The sequence below is a fragment of the Typopeltis vanoorti genome, chromosome 21 (genome assembly GCF_054136105.1).
Source record: "Typopeltis vanoorti isolate ZY-2024b chromosome 21, IOZ_Tvanoo_1.0, whole genome shotgun sequence".
NCBI classification, from domain to species: domain Eukaryota; kingdom Metazoa; phylum Arthropoda; class Arachnida; order Uropygi; family Thelyphonidae; genus Typopeltis; species Typopeltis vanoorti.
Genome location: NC_143569.1, coordinates 46,790,674 through 46,816,276, shown reverse-complemented (window position 1 = coordinate 46,816,276; position 25,603 = coordinate 46,790,674). Strand labels below are relative to the sequence as shown.

Sequence of the window (25,603 nt, the reverse complement as noted above, 5' to 3'; positions counted from 1 at the left end):
TATGAGGAAATAAATGAAAATAACAATGCCCATTTGTGAAGTGACTTCCAGATACACATCTTGATATATCAGACAATCATGCTCACAAGTTCCTGTTGAAAATGGCAACGTGACGTTGCCAAAATATTGGATTTGTATTAAAAAGTTATTTTAATGTATATCCTAGTTTACGTTGTTATTTCCCTAAACTATTTAGTAATAATGCATAACCAACGTCTAAGCCTTTCCACTAGAATTACGATAATCCACGGAGATTCTACCGCACGTAAAGTCCACCATTACGGTAAAATGAAGTTGAAGCTATCAAGACAACTTAATTGTCTCGCATTCCTAAAACGCTGCCGGGATAACCAGATAATTCCTAACTGTGTTAAATTGAAACACCGGTTATCTTTGCAAAAAGGCTCTTCGCATTTATTATTGTGCCAGCCAAGCGTTGCTCAGGGAACAAATCGCAACTACTTGCCGTTTCCTGAGTGATGCTAACTTAGCTATCCAGGCACTAGAAGATGACCATTCAAGCACCTTAAGCCACGAAATGTGATCTATTTTGCACGACATCTCGTGCACTGCAGTGGAGAAAATATTTAAAAAAGTATGAGATCGACACACAAAAAAATGTGAAAATTTAATAAAGAAGAACGCGATCTCAAAACCGCAACTTCCTACCGAAACGGTAGTCAACCTTTCATCGTGTATTGTGAAACCTGAAGCACTCAATGCCCTCTCACGTGGCCACAACTTCACCATTGCGTCCAGAAGAATACCTGCAGAGGATATTATGATACAAGTTGAACGCAGGATACGACACCTTCCTAACCACGTCGCCAATGATATCAGACTGGATGTGGCTTGTGTTCTGACCAAAGCAAAACCACCTAAAGCCAACATGCCCATTAAAGAAATTAAATCTCTACTGGAATTAAAGAAAAACAAAGAAATAATAATCACCAAAGCAGATAAAGGGAACGCACAGTAATGCTTAACCAAAAAGGATTATACAGGTAAGCTGAAAGCTCTATTGTTAGATCGGACTACTTACTTCCCTATCGAAGTACAATCCCACCAACTCACAAATTAGAAAACTCCACATGCTCCTTAAGAAGGTCACTTCTAGGCCTGTGGAAGTCACTAACAAATTAAAACCATTTAACTCGATAACCCCCCCCCATATTTATGGACTCTCCAAAATACATAAGGAAAATGTGCCATTACGTCCCATAGTGGATGGCATTGATTCCCCCACATACAAAGTAGCTAAACATTTGGTCAAAGCTCTCACACACTATACTGGCAACACACCTTCGTACATAAAAAACTCAGCCCACTTCAAAGCCAGCATAGAAAACCTTATACTCAAACACACTGACGTAATGGTCAGCTTCGATGTCTCCTCCTTATTCACAAATGTCCCACTCAAAGAATCCTTAGAGCTAATCCAAGCTAAATTTCCTCCCGATATCACAGCCCTATTGCAAGGAAAATTCTACAAACAAATAGAGGGGACAGCCATGGGTTCTCCACTCTCCCCACCCTTGGCCAACTTTTATATGGAGGAGACTTTTGAAGAGAAAGCCTTAAACTCTTCCCCACAAAAACCAACCATTTGGCTTCGATATGTAGATGATGTTCACTATTTGGCCACATGGCTCCGATGCGCTCCTCTCCTTTCTAACACACTTAAACAATCAACACCCCAGAATCAAATTCACCTTGGAAGAAGGAAAAAACAACTGCCTTCCTTTCTTAGACACACTAGTCACTAGTTATCTGTTCAAATGACAATGCCCTAACCACAGAACTAAACCACATTCTCAGCCAATGGCTACCCTCCCAAAACAATCCAAAAAATATTGAAACCAATAAACCACAACCCCCCCCACCTCACAATAAGGATTACTTTAAATCCATCACCGTACCCTATATCAGAGGCACCTCTGAAAAAAATTACAAAACTCCTAAAAAAAGACGGCTTAACTTCTTGTTACAGACCATATAAGAAATTGGCATCCCTTATCTGCTCCACTAAAGACCAACCCCCCCCCCCCCCCAGACCTACCTGGTGTATACCAGGTCCCTTGTAGCTGTAAACCGTCCTACTTTGGCCAAACAGGCAGGACAGCCAATATCAGAATTACAGAACACAAAGACTACATCCGGTTCCACCAATACAGCCACTCTGGTCTTGCAGACCATGCTCTGGATACCCGCCATACAATACAGTGGAAGAAAGCCACGATCATTCACTGTAGTAAATACAAGTACGAAAGGCTTTTCATGGAATCAGCTTCAGCCCTTAGAAACAATCCAAACTTCAACAAATTTGGCTGCATGAGACTGCCACAAATTTGGGAAACCTACATCAGAAGACCTCAGCCCAATCGCCCAAGTAAAGTGATGTGGGTGAATATCAGAATGGGGAACAGGACAATGAGACTTATTTGTGCTTATGGTCTCACAGCAGGTTCAACTACAGAAGAAATGAGGGAGGAATTTTTTGAGGCATTAGAGAAGACAGCTGGCTCAATGAAAAAACTGGTCCTTGTTGAAGATCTAAATAGCAGTGAGAGTAGGAAATTATTACAAGACATATAGAAATGTTTCAGGAAAATTTGGAGAAAAGATAATAATAATGGTAAGTGCCTGCTGGATTTCTGTTCAGGACATGGATTAGTTATTATTAACACCATGTTCCAATATAAAAACATGCACAAATTCACATGGAGAGAAGATGCAAGAAATAAGAAAAGTCTCATTGACTATATTATAGTTGATAGCAATGTTTTTCCACTAGTTTAAGATGCAACAGTATACACAGAACTGGAAATAGGAAGTGATCACTATTTCGTTTTGAGCAGGATAAAAATGAATTTCATACTGAAAAGAACAGTGTGTAGGCAAGTTTTGAAACAAATCAAAGTTGAGCAGCTTTCAGGTGTATACTCAAATACATAAACATTATTCAAGAAAAAAATGAAAGTTTGAAAACAAGAGCCAAACCCTGGTGATTCAGTAAACCATTGATTGAAAACAAAGCACTGTGTAAAACTAGCTAAACAAAAGTCATGGGAAGACTTTGGTAAGAACATAGAAAATGAATATCAGAAAAGCAGCAAAATATTCCGGAGACTACTGAAAAAGCTTAGAAATGGAGGAAAGAGTACTGCAAAAGGAATCAGAAATGATAAAGGTGACAAAAATGGAGATAAATATTCTAGACATCTGGAGTAATTACTTTGAAAGACAACTCTCAACAGGAATGCAGACAGGAACACATCAAAAACTTGAAATACAGAAAAGCAGCTGGAGTAGATGAAATTCAACCAGAAATGCTCAAATATGGAGGTTAAAAAAACAGGCAATATTAAACAGATTTAATTTCTTTGTCTATCATTTTTTATGGTATGAGTCATGTAATTAAATTTCATGACCATAAACTCATAATAAAACATTAAAATAATGAAAAATATTGTACTGAACTTAGGATAGATTTAAGATATTTTTACCTAGACACCTACCTAAACGTTTTTTCAATATACTGCCAACCAACTCTGTGAGCTAAAAGTTTCTGGATTTGTCCCACTGCTTCTTGTATAAAGCTGTTACAATCAGGTCCTGTAGTTGCCAAGGAATCACGAACCACTCGCAGGTAATCTGAATAGAATATTGTTATCTTTACTTTCAACAAAATAAGAAACAATCCTCATTACTGAAAATCATGGAAACAACTACTGTGTTATAGTAAAACTACAGTTTAATATAAACCAAAATAATCACTCAATGTTTTGACTTTCACATTAAAGTCATCATCTGGAGTATACAAATATGTACAGAGAAATAAGTTACATTACAATCTACATGGAAAATGAAATCTAATGAAAAGTTACCTTAATTTGGTCAATTGTTAAAACTACTGGACTGACCTGTGTGTGGAAGAAAAAAAAAAAAGAAAAAAAAACACTTTACTACATCAAAGCTAGAGAGCAACATGCTCTCACATAGTTACTCATAAGTACATATATAAATTAGAAATATGGATGGTAAGAGCTGAAATTATTGCTTAGAGTCATAAAGTAAGGGTGTTTACTGGAAAACTTGAACTTAAGTGGGCTGAATGTGTGCCATCCAAATTCTTGTAATTTTTATGCCACCATTATTGTTAAGATTAGGATGGATGATCAAAATTTCACAGAATTTTTAATTTGCATTCATACCAGGCTTTGTATGATATAAAGATCAGGTACTTTTCCAATCAATTTGGTGTAAGGTGTTAAGAGCATGATATGAGAGGCCCACTTCACCAAAATTGTTAATTTTAATGGGTCATTTGTGTTATTTTTTAATGGATAGGAAGTGTATGTTCAGTTTCTTCAATATAAGGTAAGTTGTAGGTGCAATGGATAGGGTATACTCGAGGGTTGGCCAATGGGGAGAGGATCCTTAAGAATAGTTGAATATGTTTAATTTTACAGATGGTTTAAAAGTAGCATTAAGATTATAATGGTGTAGAATTCTGTTTATTATATCTGATAACTCTTTAACGTATAGGATAGCTATGGTTATACTGTAATCTATGTTATATGCATTTTTGACGAAGTTTTATGAAGAACTTTATTGACAGTATTTTTGCTATAGCCATTATTTATAAATATATTGCTAATAATTTGTAATTCTTGTTTAAGAACTTGTCCGTTACAGCAAATTGTTATAACTGTGTTTTTGAGGGTGTTAATGACTCCAAGTTTTTGTGAAGAGTGGTGATAAGAGTTAGCATGTATATATTGGCTGGTATGTGTAGCCTTGCAGTAGACAGTGAAGAATATACTGCCTGAGGGAAGCAGGGGCAAATGCTGGTCTTGAAATTCACGTTCGCTCTTGTTATCATTCAGGGAATGAGAGGTGTAATTGAAGTTCTGATTAGCAGAATAATGAATTACTGACCATTTAAAACCATGTACAGGTAAAAGTCTTACAGTGGCTGCACTGCATAGTTCAGAAGGCCTGGACAGAGGGACGAATTCCTGATGATTGGATTAGAGCTCTAATAGCACCCATATATAAAAAGGGAAATAAAACTGAATGTGAGAATTACAGAGGTATTTCCCTATTGAGTGTTCTGGGCAAGATTTATGCCAGTATACTTGAGAAAAGACTGAGAAGAATTGTGGAAGAAAAGCTTGGTGGAGAACAAGCTGGATTCAGGCCAAATAGAGGCTGTCAGGATCAAATCTTCACTTTACGACAATTAGTTGAAAAAGCATGGGAATATAACAAAGATCTGTATTTAAGTTTTGTCGTTCTGGAAAAGGCATATGATAAGGTGACAAGAGAGAAGCTATTCAATATGCTACAGTTATATGGTGTCAATGGAACATTATATCAAGCAATGCTTAGTCTTTATTTGAGTTGTAAAGCAGCAGTTAGAATTGAAGGAAGTACAAGAAGATGGTTGAATGTTAAATCTGGTGTGAGACAAGGATGTACATTATCCCCTCTGTTATTTATTATCTATATGGATCACATTATGAAGGAAAGTGGTATTAAACATGATATCAGAATTGGAGATGTTAATGTCAGCTCTTTGCTTTATGCGGATGATGTTATACTTCTAAATAAATCCGCTACAAGTCTGCAAGATTCTCTGACTAAATTGAATAACTGTTGTAATAGATATATGAAGGTCAGCATTAAAAAGACAAAGACAATGAAAATAGGTAGAATCATTGAAAATGTCAACTGTGTTGTAAACGGGGAACCTGTGGAACAAGTAAAACATTTCAGCTACTTAGGCACGATTTTTACTGAAGATGGTAAATTAAATATGGAAAGAGAAAACAGAATCAACAAAGCTGGTATGGTAGGAAGTCGATTGAATAAATTCATATGGAATAAGAGAGAAATTAGTCGGAACATTAAATTAGCTGTATACAAGACAGTGTTCACACCAGTTTTAACTTATGGATCTGAGAGCTGGTTAGAAGTAAAACACTTGACCAAAGACTAGAGACCGCAGATATGAGAGTCCTGAGAAAGATTCGAGGAGTGAACAGATGGCGTCAATGGCAAAATATCATATTAAAAATGAGAATATTAGGAAAGAACTTGACATTGTCAGCATCTAGGAATGCGTCAGCAGAGTTAATCAAAATTCCTCTGATGAACTTCAACAATTTCTCACTAAGTTAAACGCATTTCATCCTAGGATCAAGTTTACCCTAGAAGGAGAATCAAATAAGCAGTTGGCCTTTTTAGATCTTCTAATTCTTCACCAACCAGATGGTAACCTACATTTCTCAGTTTATAGAAAGAAGACTCATACAGGCCAGGCCATTATATCCATGCGGAATCTCATCACCATCCCAGTCAAAAGGCAGGAACTATTAAAACACTGGTTCATCGGGCCCACTCCTTTTGTTCTACAGACGATCTTTTACAGAAAGAACTACGTTATATAACTTCTTCCTTTCTATCTAATGGTTATAAGAATTGCTTCATTAAAAGAACTTTGAGTAGTTTTAATATGTCTTCCTCTTCAAACACAGAGGAAATAACGCGCATTACTATCCCTTATGTACAAGGCATCAGTGAACTTATAGCAAAAGTTTTAAAACCACTGAATATTTTTGTTGCTTTTCGACCGTTTAGAAAAATCTCCACCTTTCTCACTTCTCCTAAGGACAAGCTTCCACATCTTAATCATCCAGGTGTCTACCAGATTCCATGCTCTTGTGGATTATCTTATTTCAGACAAATAGGAAGATCTGCCTCTATTCGGCTAGAAGAACACTAATCTTGTATTGAATACTTTAAACCTGAAAAGTCTGGACTTTCTGAACATGCCATCTTCACTACACACAGAGTTCATTGGAGAAAGACAAGAGTTCTTCACAAAAGTCAGTTTCTCATGGAATGCCTTTATAAAGAAACATGTGAAACTCTACTTCATTCTCCTAACTTAAACAGATCCGACGGCTTACGTCTATCCCCTTTATGGGAGATAGTACTTTACAAATCAGCTAATCTTTCCTAACTTTTTATTGTATTAATTTTTATTTTTTTTAGGAAAGTTATTGGCCTTTTTAGTTATCTTACACCAGCTACTTAGGTGGCGCTTTTTGGAATTGTCAGTTAGTGTTTAATTTTGAGCTTAAAGTACTGAAGATGCCTGTGACACACAGGCGAAAATTATACTATTAAATAATCTTTCTACGTGAGTTTTTTTCCCGTTATTTATTTTATAAGATCTGATAATGTTGAAGTCTTGACAAGTAACAAACTGATTTGGAGGAAAATTGTAGATAGGAAGTTAGTAATGATGTAAATTTTTTTATGTAGTACTATCATATCCTGTACACCCCCTTGAGGGTACATGTCAGGAATTTGATGATGATATAATTATACTATACATTATAAAAATATTGTAATATATAGTATAATTTATATTATAAAAAAAAATAATAATTTATAGCCTCTATACCAGGAACGATTATTCTGTGTGTGTGGTTCTCATCCATCAAATATCAGTGTTATCGATATTATATTTTTGCATTTATTCCCATTAAAGACTCTCCTAATTGTTTCCTGGATTCGAGTGATTCCTAAAATTAAACACAATATACTAATGCTTCATGAAGAGGGCACTTTTCGATGTAGAAACATTGCATCACATTCACGTTAATAGCCTGTGTGTGCTTTCAAAATACATACACCTTTGAGCCCCTTTGAAAAGATGTAAAGAGGGTGCAGCATGTCAAATTCTTAGCATTCTAGTAGTTTTAAACCGCTGAGAAGGTGAGGCTGGATGAGCTCTGAAACAATACCACCTAGAGATGGTATTCTTTCAGCGGCCTCCTCTTCCAAATTTACAGAGCATGCACAAAAGCTAAGTATATGAGACACTTCTCTATTTCACAATACAGTACAGTAGAATAGTTAACTGGATGTGAAGTACAATCAAGACTTTTTGTTTGCCTTGTTTATTACTCTCCAGAGAGAAAGGTATTTGGAATAAGAATAGATATTTTGACCTTAACCATTTAACAGCAGCAGTACAAAAACATGAGCACTCCCAATCACATATTTAATCATTTTTAAATCTCAAGATGTTTGGAAAAACAAAGAAAAATTGAAGTTACCCATCATGATGAACAAGTAAAGAAAAATAGATATTTTAAAAAGATTAAATGATGCTGTATGCTATCTGGCTAAGCAAGGGCCTTCGTTTGAGAGGTCATGATGAGCATAAAGATTCAACAAATCTAGGAAATTATATAGAATTTTTAAATGTGCTCTGTGTGTATGATCCTCTTTTAAACAGTCATTTAAAGGATTCGACTGTATTAAGAGGAACTTCTTCCACAGTACAAAATTATATTATTATTAGCGCTATATCTAGTGTGGTTAAAGATGATATAAAAAAAGAAATTGCTGCCACTACATTTGTGGCCGTTATTCTGAATGAAACATCTGATGTCATGTCAAAATCGCAGCTATCAATTGTTTTCCATTTTGTCCGGAATGGGCAAATACACGAAAGATTCATCGAATTTACAGACGTAAGTGATGATAGAACTTCTAGTGGTATTTTTTAACGTGTTGTAAACAGAGTTGAGGAATCTTATATCAAGGACAAGTTAGTCGGCCAAACTTACGTGCTTGTGTAATGAGTGGGCATAATAATGGATTACAGAGGAAAGTTTTTGAGGCATATCCTTTAGCAATATTTACACATTGCTATGCTCACGTTTTGAAGTTAGTTCTGAAGCAAAGCCTCTCGAATATCAAGGAATGTAGATTGTTTTTCCAAACTATCAGTCCATTGGCAGCATATTTTTCTAAATTATCAAAAAGAATAAATGCTTTGCAAGATTTTGTTGCTGAAAAATTACCTCCTTTGCACCAACCAGATGGAACTGTACTTCCCATTTAACAAGCACAGTAAAACGTTAGAAATCAACTCATTGAATTTTTTGAACACACAGTGGAGAATTCTAGGGAATGGGAAGTAGATGCTGTAATCAAAGCTCGTGGTTTTTTGCATTTCTTGCAAGATTTTCAAACAATATTGTTGCTAGAAATTTTTTCTGTTTTATTTGGCTATACTGACATCTTGAATAATATACTGCAAACTTCATCCTATGATATATATTGTACTGTTTTAAAAAAAATTCCTAAGCTGCTCCATGACATTATGAAGCAGCTTAGGAATGACAGGGAACATGGATTTGCTGATATTTGGGTTTCTGTATCAAAGGAGAATCATACAGTTGAGTCAAGACCAAAGAGACGAAAAGGACTGGAAAATATGGAGAAGAGCATGTGCCTTTGATTATACCAGGGCATAGTCAACTGCATGTACCTGGAGATTGAAGAAAGATACTCTTCACTTTTGAAACTTGAATTTTTTCAACTCCTTTGTAGTGAAAGATATAGTCAGTATGCAAAGACATTTCCTGATGGTATTTAATTTCTATGGCCCAGTTTTTGATTACATTCGCTTGAAAAATGAACTGAAAGTACTATTTTCTTCTGAAAAATTTGCCAGGAAACCAGTGCATCACCTATTAAAATTCATGCAAGAAAATCAATCAACTTCAAATTGCATTCAAGGAAATTTATAAGTTAGCAGAACTTGCCATGTCGATTCTGAACTGTACTGCTACAGTTGAGCATACTTTTTCGGCTATGAAAAGAATACATACGTGTTATAGAGGAACACGAATACAGGAAAGGCTGTACGGCCTAAGCTTAATCGCTACTAAAAAGACATTGATGATGGAACAGAAAGAAAACCTTCATTTTATGATGATGTGCTAACACAATTCCTAAAGAAAAAGAGAAGATTGGAACTTGTTTTACTTACTTTATTTATACACAAGTTATTTCAGCCTTTCTTTGATTCAGTCCAGAAAAATTATAATTTCCCAAGTGATTACTTTTTCTGATTTTTGTGTAAATTATATATGGCTGTATTTAAAAATCATATCAAAATTCAAATTATCCATGTCTCACTCTAGTATTTGCCAATGATAATCTAACCTCACCAAGAAGCATAAACCCTTTGTTTCTCAGAAAAACAGAGTGCATGAAGCATAGCTATTGTTCATTTGACCTTTACGCTTTCCATATTTAAAATTATATTAACATGTTGTCACCTTCACACCTGGGTTTCTGTCATTCCTTTATTCCCTGGGAGGTAGTAGCTTTTAGCATATGTATGCCACTTCCACGTTGAGCGGTTGTATTTCCACAAAGCTTATATGGCATGTTAGTCCAAATTCCATGGTAGAATTTTATTTCTAAAATTAACATTTGTTAAGTGTCTGGATGATATTGAATATCTCAAATGCAATTCAAACTGATTTCAAGTCATATATATATATATATATTCATTTTGCTTTTCATAAATTGAGTGCTTTCTGTATCTAATGACTGTATTACAAACAGCTGTTACACATTTTCTGGAACTGAAAATTTGAAAGCGGATGTTAGGACAAATGTGTTTAATTAGGTGTTATATTTAGTGCTATAAGAAATCTGTTCTGTTTGCATGCATGCAGCATAGCCTGGAGAAGCGGAGTGTTTTTCTATTAAGTGTGTCATTCGAGTTATCTTACACTAATTGTTCCTCAATATAGTACACAGATGTTAAATATAAAGCTAACTGTTTTTCTTGCTTGTGCAATATAGCATCTGTTGAAAATGGAAAGTTTTTTTAACAGTATAGGGACATTTTTATTCTAGTCTTAAAAACAACAGACAGTAAAAATTTATCTATTCCTGAATAAAAATGAATACTTCTGTTTATTATAAGAAGCTATTGATCAACAACAAAATACCAGCATATGTGAGATTGATAAGACACCGCTGACTAAAAAAACTAACGAATGTAGGATTTCCGAAAGTGTTGATAAATCCGATAACAATCGGATATTATGTATCCTATTATTGCATAAAATGTACACTGAGTCTCAATAAACAAAAGCAAATTCTTAGAAAATGAAGCGAAATATATATAAACCAGAGAAATACACAACATGCACAACAAATTTTACGAGATGATTCGCAACTCCACTAAGCTACATGTATTCCTGCCATGCAATCACCTGATCAACATTATTAGTTCATTGGATTAGCCTCTCGTTATAGTTTTTAACTGAATTACTAAATGCATTTAGTGCTGTTTATTATTGGTTAGTTATTTATACTTTGCAAACATCGCTTTTCCTCTCCTCATCCTTTTTTTTTTTTTTTTTTTAATTGTGATGCCATCATAAATTAACTTATTAATGTCTAGACTTTTATAGGATCATATGCAATTTGCTGTACTCAGCAACTTATGAGACACACATATCACATATGTTAATTATTAATAATTCATTTGCCATTAATGAAAGTATTTCTACTCACACTTACCCTTTTCTTTCATTTTCTACTCTCACATGTCTTATAAATGATGATTCACATATTTTCACCTTTGAGTAATTCAAATATACCAATCAAATAGAGCATTCTCCTTTATTGTTGTTTTCTAATAAATCCTAAAACAGATTGTTCCCTCACACTACGCAGATTTGGTTATAATTAATTGATAAATTAAAGTATTCAAAGTCATCCTACAATTAATTGCATTGGACTAATTAAGATGAGCGCTGATGTGCTATGCAATCTCAAAACTTTCATACATCAATAAAAATGCAATCATACAGTCAAATTGACATGAATTTTGTAGCGCGGTTGCATAACCTACATGACAGAACATCCAACCAAAATGGGCACATGACGGCAGTGTGTCATGCCTTCCCTTAAATTCATTCACACTAGATGCACTCATTACCCCTAAAAGCAAACTATTCCTCACTCACTGCTCTGCGAGAGAAAAACTGCTCTTACCCTTTCTTGACTGTGAACAAACTTAACTCTCATGTATGCCCACTTGTTCTCTCCCCACTGTCCACATAACAAAAGATTTCATCAGACAATATCCTATAACACCCATTCAAAAGTAGGGAGAGAACAAGTGGGCATCATGAACGTTCCTTATCCTTATGTGGATTACAGACGCTGGTTATCATAGCACTCCTCTTCCTCCTGTTAACCAGAGTCTGTAATCCACATACATGCAATCTGTCCTCATAATCTAAATTCCATAATCTGGATATAATCATTGTAACTATTCTTTGCACCCTTTCCACAGCTTCTTTATCCCCTTGGAATCCAGAAGACCAAATCTGCATACAATAATCCAGGTGTGGTCTTATCAAAGCCTTATAAAGAGGCAAAATTACTTCCTTATCCTTAGACGTCAAAGTTTTCGCTTCAACATTGCAATTATCCTTTGAGTTGTATTTGCAATTTTTGCTATGCGACCTTTGAACTTCAAATTCCTATTCCACCAATACGCCAAGATCCCTTGCCTCCCCAGTTTCTTGTAGCATAACCCTACTAATATAATATGTCACTGGAAATCTCACATTGTCAAAGTACATAACTTTACACTTACTAACATTAAACTGATAGCCATTTTCATTTGCTCAAATTTCCAACCTATTCAAATCATTTTGTAAGTGCTGAATATCAGTAACATCCCTAATTGTCCTGCTTATCTTCGCATCATCAGCAAACAATTGTACAGCTGATGTTAGAACAATAATGGCCCAAGGACTGAACCCTGAGGTACACCACTGGTCACCTTAAATCTGGCAGATTCACACCCACTGTATACCACTTTTTTTATATCTGTCAGTCAACCATTCCCTGATCCAAGTCAAGAGTTTATATTCCAATCCCATGTTCTCCAGTTTATGCAACAGCCTTTCATGTGGTACCTATCAAATGCCTTAGAAAAATCCACCATTATCATAGTGTATCCACTTGCTAAAACGTGACCTTCCTTTAGTAAACCCATGCTGCTCCTTGCAGAGTATAGCTCGTTCACCTACCCATTTCTGTATGCAAGTTCTTACTAACTACTCTAAAATCTTCACTACCACACAGATGCTGATAGGTCAGTAGTTAGACACTGGTTTTTTCACCACCCTTGCACATTGGAACTATCATATATTCCTGTGGTATCATTCCTGAGCTGAGACTCAAGTTATACAAACAGGTGAAAGGCCTAGCCAATTCAGCTGAACATTTCTTTAGCAAATGGGCTGATATTACATGTCTCTATTGAAAAATTCTTATCCAGGTTATGAAACAGCTCTTCAACCTCATTTTCATGAACCCCTAACACTTCATCCAATGTAGAAGTAGCACTGTGCACCATGTTACATACACCTTGTGTTGATATATCTTAGTGCACTCATTGGTTGAACAATCTCATTAGCTTCCGACACTCGAATACCATCTGCATTCAATAAAGTTATTCTTTCACATTCATTTTTTCTTTTGCTTGCTTGCAGCATAACGATAAAATTCTTTTGGATTGCCTTAGCTTGCATGGGCAATTTCCTTTCATACTCCGATTTAGCTTTCTGCACAATACTCGTTACTTTTCTGAGCTTTATATATTTTATAACACCTCTCACTTTCTCACGATATTCTTTCCACATCATCATCTTCTTGTGGATCTCTTGCTTAATAAGTTGCACATCCATTTCACTCCCAACCTATTTATTCTTCGAACATTGGGATACATTCAGATACCACCTCATTTAAGCACTTTTTCAAAGATTCCCATGCATTGCTGACATTTTTCCCATTCTGTAACTGATACCATAATACCAAAGATAGTATTCTCCTAAGTTGATCATAATTTCCAGCTTTGTAGTTCAACACATGTAACCTGTTCTAATCAGAACATCAATACAATTAGGTACTTCCCAAGAAAGCACAGCACGATCACTGTCATCAACCGGTGGTAAAATAGCCATCTTAACAAAGATCCCTTCTGACACTGTGAGCAAATCCAACTCTTTGACCTCAAGTTTCTTCACATGCTGCTTGAGAAAGTTGTCTCACAACAATTCAATAAATTCCTCTTCTTTCTTATCATGAGATTTCTCATCTACTCAAACAATGTTTGGAAAATTAAAGTCACCCATAAAGATCACTTGTTTGGTACCCATAAGGCTAATTTGGCAATGCATTTCTTCGGTCCCCTGCATCTGAGCTGCCGGGTCTGTTGCAACACACCACCATATATTTTATTTTGTTAGCCTCCACTTCACACCAGATACTCAAACTCACCACTACATGGGAAATTGTTACCATAATTGTTTTCTTGCTTAATGGACTTAAGTCATCTGATATCATTAATTGTACTCCTATCAATCCTAAAAATAGTATACCCATTATACTTGATCCCAGTTACCATATCAGATTCTGATAGCCATTTAAGAGAGGATATTCAGTTGTTTGCCAATGATGCAAAACTGAGGAAAGCAATAGTTGATAAAGATAATGTAGATATCCTGCAGGATGATTTAAATAAATTGGCATTGTGGGCAAAAGATAATGATTGTCAACTTAATATTGTAAAATGTAAAGTTATGCACTTCAGGTTGAAAAGGTTGCATGTGGCATATCATACTGATGGCATTCAATTGCAAGAAATTGATGAGGCTAGGGACTTTGGGATAATGGTGGGCAAAGAGTTGAAGTTCAGATGGCATTTTGAAAGTTGGGTAAAATAGCTTAACGAATTACTTGGATGTTGAAAAACATGCTAACAAGTACAGATAAGGAAGTTATTATACCTCTTTATATGGCTATGATTTGGCCACATCTTGACTACTGCATACAGATTTAATCACCAGGCCAAATTGGCCTTATGGGTACCAAACAAATAAATCAGTACTGTGGGAAGGTCTGAGGATTTTTTTTTTGTGGGCTCCACGGTGGGCAATGAAATTCATCTCCCAGACGATCATATACATACATCTATACCTGCAGAATTTGAATTTGCAGTTAGAGAGCAGATATGTTAACAGATATGCAGATATCTGTTATGCAGATATGTCAACTAGACCAGCCAAATTCACTGACAGTGATCCCAAAACTCAATAACTGAAAGCTTTGTCAAGAGAAAGTGTGTGCAGGGCAGACAGTAACTGCTGCCATCTTGTAGCTTGATTTTCTTGAGATGTAGGGTTAAAAACCAGTTTTTAGGAGAAAGAACTCTGCTTGCCCATGGCAGAGATTAACTAACCTGAGAATGGGTCAAATTCTGACATGTTGTAACATGGTAATAGACAACAGAATCAACAAAGATGGTATGGTAGAAAGTCAACTGAATAAATTTTTATGGAATAAGAGAGAAATTAGTCAAAACACTAAATTAGCTGTATACAAGACAGTGTTCAAACCAATTTTAACTCATGGACATTATGTTGGAGGTTTAATGGATTTTTTACAACACTCAAAAAGAATTAAAATAGAATTTAATACTTTCTATATTTCGTCCTAGTCACTAGGACATCTACGGGGATTACAAAAACAATTAATGTAACATGCACACAAAAACTTACAATACTAAGCCCAACCATGTGGGTGACACTAAAGTCCTATCTAGGTGGAGCGCCCTCTAAGGGGGCGGTAGTAGGTGGCCTGGAATGTAAGGTGGGACCTCTGGTGATGAGTGTTTCCCAAATCTTCGGAAGCTTAATGCAACCGTATTTATTAAGATTTGGTTGGTTTCGGAGAGCTGCTGCTGCTTCTAAGAAAAGTCTCTCTTTCTTGAATTTGCTGTGGTGGAGCATGGTGGTTTTCTTCCATGATACTCTGTGGGTGGTGTCCAAAACATGGTCAGCCAAGCCTGAATAGCCATAGTTGTGTTTAACGATGTACGACTTGTGTTCCTCCAGGCGGATGGATGCTGATCTGCCTGTCTGTCCAAAGTACGCAAGCTTACAGGAACAGGGTACTTTGTAAACTCCAGGCAGAGAGAGAGGAGGGAGCTGATCTTTTGTAGACCGGATAAGGGTAGCAAGTTTGCAGTAGGGCTTCCTCTACACAAGAATTTTAACTCATGGATCTGAGAGCTGGGCTAGAAATAAAACACTTGACCAAAGACTACAGACCACAGATACAACAGTCCTGAGAAAGATTAGGGACGTGAACAGATGACAATATCATATTAAAAACTGGGATATTAGGAAAGAACTTGACACGGCTAGCATCCAGGAATGTGTTAGCATAGCTAATCTCAGGTAGTATGGTCACTTAAACAGAATGGGAAAGAAAGATTAGCAAAACAATGTTTTCTGCCAGGTTGGCAGGAAAAAGACCCAGAGGAAGACCAAGATATAGGTGGATTGATACAGTAAAAAGTGCCTTAGAAGATATAAATATAAGATCTGATACCATTGGAGTCTTGACAGGTAACAGATTGATTTGGAGGGAAATTGAGGGTAAATGGCAGGAATTTCATGATGATAATAATGGGTCATCATCATGAAATTGATGATGACCCATTATCATCATCATGAAATGGCTTAGAAAAAGTTTCTCTAGTCAGAGACTGGAAATGAACTTAAAACAATCTTTCTTAGAATGGTCTAGTGCTATAGATGCACACTCCATTTCCACAGTTACACACGTACCCTTTTTATTTAAATGTATAATTTGAAATGGCTTACCTTGAAAATCTACTATGGCTAAAATTGGTGCACTCGATGCAACAGCTCCATCCACAAGATGAGGATATTTGTATCTGAACCAAGCTGCCAAGGAACCAGGATAAGAGCCACCAAAGGCTATCCACTTGCTGCTTTGAAGTCCTAATTTTTTAGCCATGTAATTCCTAAAATAAGCCAAATCTGCAAGTGCTTGTTCACTTGTAAGATAAATAAGGTTCTTCACTGATAAATCCCTGAAATAACAGAAGTAAAAAACATACAACGATAATTTAATATTTACAAGAAAATCAAAGTTAACAAATAACATAATCGGTAAAGATAATAAAGTTCTTCACATACTCTGTAGGATGGCTCTTCCCATAATATCTGTGTTCTAATAACAATGCTAAAGCTCCATATTTTTGGGCATATTTCATGGGTTGACCTTCTACCATCCATATTGGATCTGCTTCTCCTTCTCCACCAATCTGAAGAAACACTGGTCCACCAGGTTTGTAAAATGTGTCGTTCAAAAAATAACGCTAAAGAAATATAACTTTTTTGTAAATATTATATTGTTTTGGGGAAATCAATCAGCTATGTTTAATAATTCGAATTAAATTACCACAAATAAGTTAATTCTATGACAGTATACTCTACACATTTGTATATGAAATGATGAGCACAAAAGTGGCCTAATCCATAAAAAAACTGACTTCAAGAAGCCGAAGCATAAATTTTGCACAATTAACAAAACATGATGTAATAGCAAACTTTTGCATGCTTCTAACTTGGTTTTCAAAATTTTACATTTGGCCATTACTCCATTCAAACACATGTATCAGAAACAGTGACAACAGTGATATTTTATTAGCACATGATAAATTAACATATTATACCCTTTTTTTGCTGTTGTTGTTCATGATGATCCCACCCATAACAGGATGGGAATCTATAGCACCTTAGTACCAACAATGGACTAAGGATTAGATAATCCAGAAATTCTATATTCATGTCAAAGTGGATTCAAACTCAACCTATATGTTGAAAAGTGTAGATACTATCCACTTTGCCAAATTGGCTAGGTAATAACATCCAGTATACAAAATCTCTCTCTCTTGTACTATTTGGCCTGGATATTATTGTTAATATTAACATTTGACCTACATGGAGTCAGACTTATTGTGGAAAATACACACTAACACACAAAGCTCATCCAACCATGCTTAAACTGATTCAATATGTCTACATTCACAACATGCTCAGGCAATGCACTCCACTCACCATGCAAAGAACCTGCTTCCCACTCCTGTGCTCACACCCCCCTTGCACAATTTCCAGGCATGGCCTCTTGTTCCCCCCCACCTCTCCCATTCTATGAAAATTTCCTAACATGTCAACCTGATAACTCCTGACTAATTTAAGTCTCAATCATATCCAGCCCCCCCTCCTTCTCCTATTCATGAGGATTTGCAATTTATATTCTTCCAATCTGTTTTCATACTCCACATTCCAAAGACCATTTAATGCCTTTCTGAATCTTCTCTGGACCCTTTCTAATATATACTTGTCACAGCCAAAACACAGTGACTAAATCTGCGCACAATAATCCACATGAGACTTGATCAAGGCCTTATACAATAGAATCATAACCTCTATTTCTGTACATCAAGTTCCTCCACATCATTGCCATTATTATTATTACATGACACTTCCAGGGAGTCCAAAGACTCACTGAGGGAGGGCACCTACTCTACAAACTCTGTCTCCACCTCAATCCAACAACTACAACGAACCACACCAATGCCATCTGCTGCCCACTACAACTAATATTTTCACAGACAATCACAAACATCCATGCTCACGGCAGGATTCAAACTCACAGCCTTTTGGCTGGAGAGTGGATATGCTAACCACTCGGCAAACAAGGCCAGCATGTGATTACTTCATAATTTTATCTGATGTGATAACTTGTGTAATGTGGCCCCTGAATTTCAGGTCCTTGTTGACTAAGGTTTTCACACAAAGTGTATACTTTGCATCCCATCGTAGATTACCAAAATTTCAAAACCTTGCGCTTTCCAACATTGAGCTGACAGTTCCATACTGTTGCCCGCTCATAATCTATTAAAATCCTCCTGTAAGGTGCCACAATATCTGCTTAACTCTGCATTGCTCTCCCCAATTTTGCATCATCTGCAAACAGTTGCATATCACCAGTTAAATCCCAATATCATTAATATGCAAATTGCACAACAATGGCCCCAATACAAACCCCTGCAGCATACCACTAGTGACTTTCCTCTTATGGGATACTGCATCCCATATATAACTTTCTGATACCTATCTGTCAGACATTCACAGATCCCACTCATGAGTCTTTTATCCAATCATTTCAGTTATTTAAGAGCTTGTTGTGCGAGTCTGTTAGTTGATCTCTGGCATGGGCAAGCAAGTTTTTCTCCCGGAAACTCAAGAAAATCGGCCATCAAACCCACACTATTTTCAGACATTCACAGATCCCACTCATGAGTCTTTTATCCAATCATTTCAGTTATTTAAGAGCTTGTTGTGCGAGTCTGTTAGTTGATCTCTGGCATGGGCAAGCAAGTTTTTCTCCCGGAAACTCAAGAAAATCGGCCATCAAACCCACACTATTTTCAGACATTAAAAATATCGTGTTATGGTTAGGGACCATGGGATCTGTACCAATTAACTAGTGATAGCCTTGGGCCAGCTATCTCTGATAGGCTACCAGTGGAGATTGAACTGCCCACTCAGTCTTCAAAGTTAAATAGGGCTTAAATGGCCTCGCCTACTCCCTATATAGGAACAAAAAGGTGTTAGCTGATTTTTATTTTTTTGATAAATTACGGGACAAAGAGAAAAATCATGATAACTCAAACTTTATGATGAATTTGAATGTGATTCACTGAGACGTGAAAGAAATACCCACAAAAATTGTAAACAGATAGTTTAATTCAGTAACAAACAGATACATGAAGACAATGGTCAAAAACTAAAGGTCACAATGGCATTATCAAATTGCCTCAATTAGGATTGTGGTCATCCCTCACAACAATACTGTGCTCAAAACAATGTTTCATATTACAATGGTGTATCAAATTACCAACTGAGAACGCCAGGAGCTCAGTGGGTAACATCAACCATTGTTCCTGCAAAACTTTCTCAAGTCCCTCAAAGGTTTTGAGGAGGGGGGGGGATTGAGAATAGCAACACATCTACCTAGAGCATCCCAAACATGGTTAATAGGATTAAGGTCAGGAGACCTGGCAGGCCAGTCCATACATATAGCCTCTTCTTAAAGATATCGGTCCACGAGCTTCGCTCAATAAGGATGAGCATTATCATCTTGTAGGATAAATGTCTTTCTCCTATTGAACCCACATATGGATGAACACAGGCATCCAGGACCTCAACTACAAGTTGCAACATTCATGATTCTGCTAGGAAGCACACAGGCTAGTGCAGTCACTCAATGGGATACTTCCCTAAACCATCATGCTACCTCCACCATAAATGCTCCTTTCATAGATATCAGAGAAATGATAAAATGTTCCTGATTCATTCCAGATTAGAGCATGCCTGGTATCACTTTGTAAAGAGAACCAGGGACACATTATTATTACTATAATATCTGCAAAAGGGGACACTTATGATGGAAGTAGTGTGATGGCTTAAGAAGGCATCTCATTGAGTGGATGCACCAACCTATATGTCCTTCAAAGAGGAACCATGAATGCTGCAACTTGTAAGATGGGGGGCTTAGATGCCTGTGTTCATCCATAATAAGGGAGACATTTATCCTACAAGATGATAATGCTCATCCTTATTGAGTGAAGCTCATGGACCGATTTCTTTAAGAAGAGGCTATCATACATATGGATTGGCCAGCCAAGTCTCCTAATGTTAATCCCATTGAACAAGTGGGAGATGTTCTAGGTAAACATGTTGCTGAACCCCCCCCCCCAAAAAAAAAAAAACGTTGAGGGACTTAGAATAGATTTGGAGGAGCAATGGTTATTACTGACTGAGCTCCTGGACACCATTATAAACAGTATGAAATATTGTAAGTGCTATATTGCTGTGATGGATGACCATATTCCTTATTGAGGCACTTTGACAATTGTCTTCATGTACCCATTTGTTACTGAATTAAGCTATTTACAATTTTTGTGGATATTTCTTTCACATCTCACATCATACAGTTTTGAGTTTGAGTTATCATGATTTCCTCTTTGTTCCTTACTTTATGGGAACCAGTATACTTTATAACTTTACCAGTATACAGTGTACTGTATAACCAGTATACAGTAAACTTTATAACTTCTCTTTGTATGTTGTAGATGCAAATGATCCTATTTTAAGGTATGCAGAGCAGTTGTTTTGCTATTATTAGGGAAAATTACAAACAACAATACTTCCTAGGGGGAGAAAAAAAAAGTAGCTCATGAAATGATTGATGCATATTTTAATTATAGGTACAAAAAAAAAATAATAATTCTTCAGTTAAAATTCTTTATATGCTTCAATATATACTTGAGTATTATTGTTATCATAACAATAATACTCAATAATACCCACACTCACAACAGACTCTGACAACCCATTACACTCATTCACTACTCCACATGCACTCGATTTCCATGGATGATCCCTTCTAATCAAGTACTAAAAACTTTCCTCTGCATCAGTCCAGAAACCCTTTTAGCAAATCAAACACTTCTATCATATCCCCTCTTTTCTGCCTATCTCCCAACTTTCACACCTGGGAGCATTCCACAGACCACTCACCATCTTAGTCACTTGCCTTTGGATACTCTCCATTTCCTCATCCCTAAGAAACCCAGGACCACGGGTGCGCCGCCCACATGTGCAATGTGTGCGATGCACACAGGTGCCAGGATAGTAAAGGCGCCAAAGAGAAGGAAATACTTTAAAAAAACGTTTTTTTAAAGTGATTATTTTATTGGAGGTGGGGGGGTTGGGGCGTCAACTAAAGTTTTGCACACAGACGCCAGACACTACTGGCACGCCCCTGCCCAGGACTAGACTGCAATAATCCAAATGTGACGATATCAAAGCCTTTTATTCAGTTCTCTTTACGAGTATAAGGATGTAATGAATAAAGTTTTCAGTCATCTTCCTAAGGGGGAGGGAATGAAAATGTCCTTATCTCTGCATGTTAGTGTCTTTTTCAATAACTACGTAATTCTCTGAGCTACTTGGCCATTTCTATAATATCTCTCCCTCCACTCTGAACTTCAACTTCCTATTCACCAGTTCAATCTCATTTAATTCCCGGAATACAGTTCAAAAAATATAGTACACAGCTTGTAATCTTTTCATCGCAAAATACATAGCGTTATGATTTTTCGCATTAAATTGGCATCCATTATCTTTTGCCAATACTGTCATCCTATTTAAATCATCCTGCATTACACTACACAATTCCACATAATCAGCAAAGAACTGAATATTTCCCTTCTTTGTCGTTCATGTACAAATTAACCAACTGAGATGCCATGTATCCTCCTTCTCCTTATAACCGCTAATAGTCATCAATGATATGGGGTGGGGAGGGGGAGCTGAAAAGTTCTGATAAACACCTAGAACAAAAATTATATTTTTCTCAATTTTTCGCAGAAGACTGCAAATGATGCAGCAGCGTTGTATAACAAATGTATAACACTTCATAGGGAATATGTAGAAGAATGTGTAAGTTACGTGGTTCTATCTAAATTCCTTCACAATGATTATCACTACTTTTCAGCACACTCTCGTATGTTACCTCGCCAGGTTGTCCGCGATAAAAATGTAGGAAAGAAAGACCAGGTTAAAAAAAAAAAAATTATATATATATATATCACACTTTACTATTTAAAAAATAAATAAATTAATAAAAAAAACCATGACAATATTTTATAACTGTCCATGTCTAATATCAATATACATGAAAAGAATTTTATTTTAGAATAAAAAAACTTCTTTAATCATATCCATTTAAATTATAATAACCAATTTTAATAAATAGCTTAAACTTAAAAACCTGCTTCCAGATCCTTGTATTTGCCGGATTAAAATGATCTAACTTTTGGATAATCCATTGTTCTGAAGGAAGAATGGCCGGTCTTTTAACTCGTGGTCGACCCAAAAGTCCTGTCTTTCCACGGGGCCTTCCGCGAAAGAACAGCTGACTGGCATCATTCTCACCAGTAAGAAGCAATAACAAAATGAAAATTAGGAGTTGTTTAATAACTAAAACTGGCATTTTAAGTATGCAGTATTGGCAAAAAAAAAAACTGAGTGACAATAAATATATATTTTCCCCACCGGCGATGAGCATTAATTCATATGGTGCTGAAATAACTGTCAATGACACTTAATCATCACGTGCTTTGTACACTGAATGACTTTTGTAACTAGCTGATAACCGTAGATAAACTTCGTGCTGAATCTGAGGTATTGATGGCAGTACGCCGTTAGCAATACTCGTAATAGCATTATAGTCACTTAAAATTAAAAAAGTCACATTTCACAATTTCGATTAAATCTATATACGATTTGAAATAAAACCGCTCAACTTACTGTAAAAATTGCGAATGTATTTTTTTTATAAAGTTCATTTAAAATTTCTTAAATTATTTATTATTTTTTAATCATCTAAAATATTGTTCTTAAATAGTATTACTTTAGTAGACTGTAAAGGTGTTAGCATCGATTATTAATCGATTGTATCAAGTTTGTGTGACTCGAATTGAAATGGTTTTCACAGATCAATTTGAGAACATTAGTTACTTGGTCTCCCCTCTTTATCCAGAGTAGAGGTTTGGAGAGTTCTAGCTGATTCCATATTTTTCTGTGTCTTCAGGAAAGCATCTGTACGAGGCTAATGAAGCTTGAGTGAAAGTGTGATTTTAGGGAAGCTATTCACATTTCCTTTTTTTATAACAAAAAAGGTCAATATTAAAATCAAATACCAGCGAATGGCGAAAGATGAATTAAACTAAGAAAATAAGATAAACTTACTTTGAGTAGCTCCTAGCAATACTCTCTCATGAGCTTCTATAAGATTTGCATGTGATCAGTTGCTTTTGTGGTATTCGCCGGGTAACTTACTTGCTCTCTCTCAAATGAAACTACTGATTACTACTTATAAAACTTAAAATTCACCACTTAACTGTTGATTTTCATGATTCATTCTTGAAATAATATGCACCCTTAGTGGTTCTCATAAGATGTCATATTATTAATACAGGGATAATGAAGATCTGTCGATGCTGAACATATATAGCCTCTCACAGTCAACTTTCCCGTGATTTGTGAGTGTGAGTGAATGAACAGAAAATATGGAATCTAGGCTCTTAGGCAACAGTATCGAATGGGACAGTAATTCAGGATGTAACGGTGGTCAGGGACCCAAGGGGATGCCACAGCTTTTATATACTAATGCTAGAAGCATCAAGAATAAGAGAGAGAAGTTTTGGGCACAGGTTAGTGTAACCTGTCCAAAACTTATAGGCATTAGTGCAATTTGGCTAGCAGCATATGGTGTACTTATAGGGATAGAATGTGATGGATTTAGTATTTTCAAGGAGAACAAGGTGGGTAAAGAACAGGGGATGGGATTCTGGTGATTATAGTATATGAATTACAATCAAGAAGTGTACACGTCAGTCGGGAAGATGGCAGTTATTTTGAGTCAATATAGTGTGATATTGAGGCCAATAGGAGAAAATATAAAATTGGTTACTGCTATAGGCTAAGGGTGCCAGAGATGATGTGGAAGACATGCATTAGTAGACTGGTATAATGAGTACAAGTCAAGTAATGATTATGGGAGATTTCAACTTCAGAGACATAAACTGGAATGAGGAAAGATCATATGGCAAGAAGGAAATGGAATTGATACACACACACACACTGAGTGATAATTACTTGAAACAGGATGTGATGGACGATCCGAGTACGAGAGTGTTGGTCTGGTTACAGGATCAGAAGCCCTGTCCATAACTAAGGTGACGACATTCCCTCCAAATGGGGAAAGTGATCTATCAATCTTGACTTGGGAGGTAGCAAAACATGTGAAAATTACAGTTAGGGAGGGATATATATGAAGAACTACAAGGCAGTTTGTAAATCGGGTAGAAGTTAGATAGATGAGTAATATCATTAAGCAAGAGCTGCAAAAACAGAACATGTTGTGGAGGGTATATAATGAAAAATGTGACCAGCTAACTCATGAACAGTACAAAGAACAGGAAAGAAATGTGATCAGCATGGTAAGAAAAATGAAATCAAGTGATGAAAAGAAGTTAGCTGAGCAGGCGAAAGGAAATTCCAGAGATTTTCGATATGTTATGTCATGTTATGCAGCCAAAGAGAATAGAGGTTCAATTTCAGGACAGTGAAAATAGCACATTTGAAGATATCTGGTGTGAGATTCAGTTCAGCAGAACAAATTTACAGTTGGGTGCTGCGATGTAATAAATGATGGAGACGGCATGCATGGGCAAATAGACTCAATGAGTGCAGGACAGGTAATTATTATGGGGAGATTTCAACTATGGTAACATTGATTGGAGGGAGGAGAGGACAAATGGGAGGAAGGAAATGAATTTTATGCAGTTACTAAGGAATAACTACCTGAGATAAGATGTAATGGAATATACTAGGGATTCGAGAGGGCTTGACCTAGTAACTGTATCTGAGAAATTGACTATTATGAATATGACCATATTGCCACCAATTGATGAGAGTGATCATAAGATCTTGACTGGAAAGTGGCTAAATGTGTGGAAGTTTCAATTAAGACAGGGTACATGTGGAATTACCCAGCTGATAAGTATCAGGAGCTTAGGAGATTACTTGGATCAGTGCCATGGTATGTTAAACTGCAAGGGCTGGATGTTGATAATGCATGGGAAGTGATAAAGGAGTGTTTGAGGGAGGTAATGGCTGACTGCACACCTAGAGTCCAGAGAGTAAATCAAGTGGGAGTTAAATGAATGAATATCACC

At 36.3% G+C, this 25,603-nt stretch overlaps 1 protein-coding gene across 2 annotated transcripts in view; it reads right to left on the bottom strand.

The window, feature by feature from the left end:
- The window catches only part of LOC150094827 (putative serine protease F56F10.1), an 88,585-nt gene extending 65,591 nt beyond the window's left edge, over window positions 1–22,994 (bottom strand). The window contains exons 1-4 of one of the 2 annotated variants that reach the window (XM_090410961.1): window positions 22,633–22,994; window positions 16,923–17,104; window positions 16,584–16,816; window positions 3,519–3,654 (exon numbers count right to left, since the gene is read on the bottom strand). In XM_090410961.1, coding sequence (XP_090267087.1) covers window positions 3,519–3,654; window positions 16,584–16,816; window positions 16,923–17,104; window positions 22,633–22,929 — 848 coding nt within the window. In that variant the 5' untranslated portion in view covers window positions 22,930–22,994. The remainder of the gene's footprint in view (window positions 1–3,518; window positions 3,655–16,583; window positions 16,817–16,922; window positions 17,105–22,632) is intronic. The other variant, XM_090410960.1, reaches the window with a different exon arrangement.
- Window positions 22,995–25,603: the final 2,609 nt, after the last annotated feature.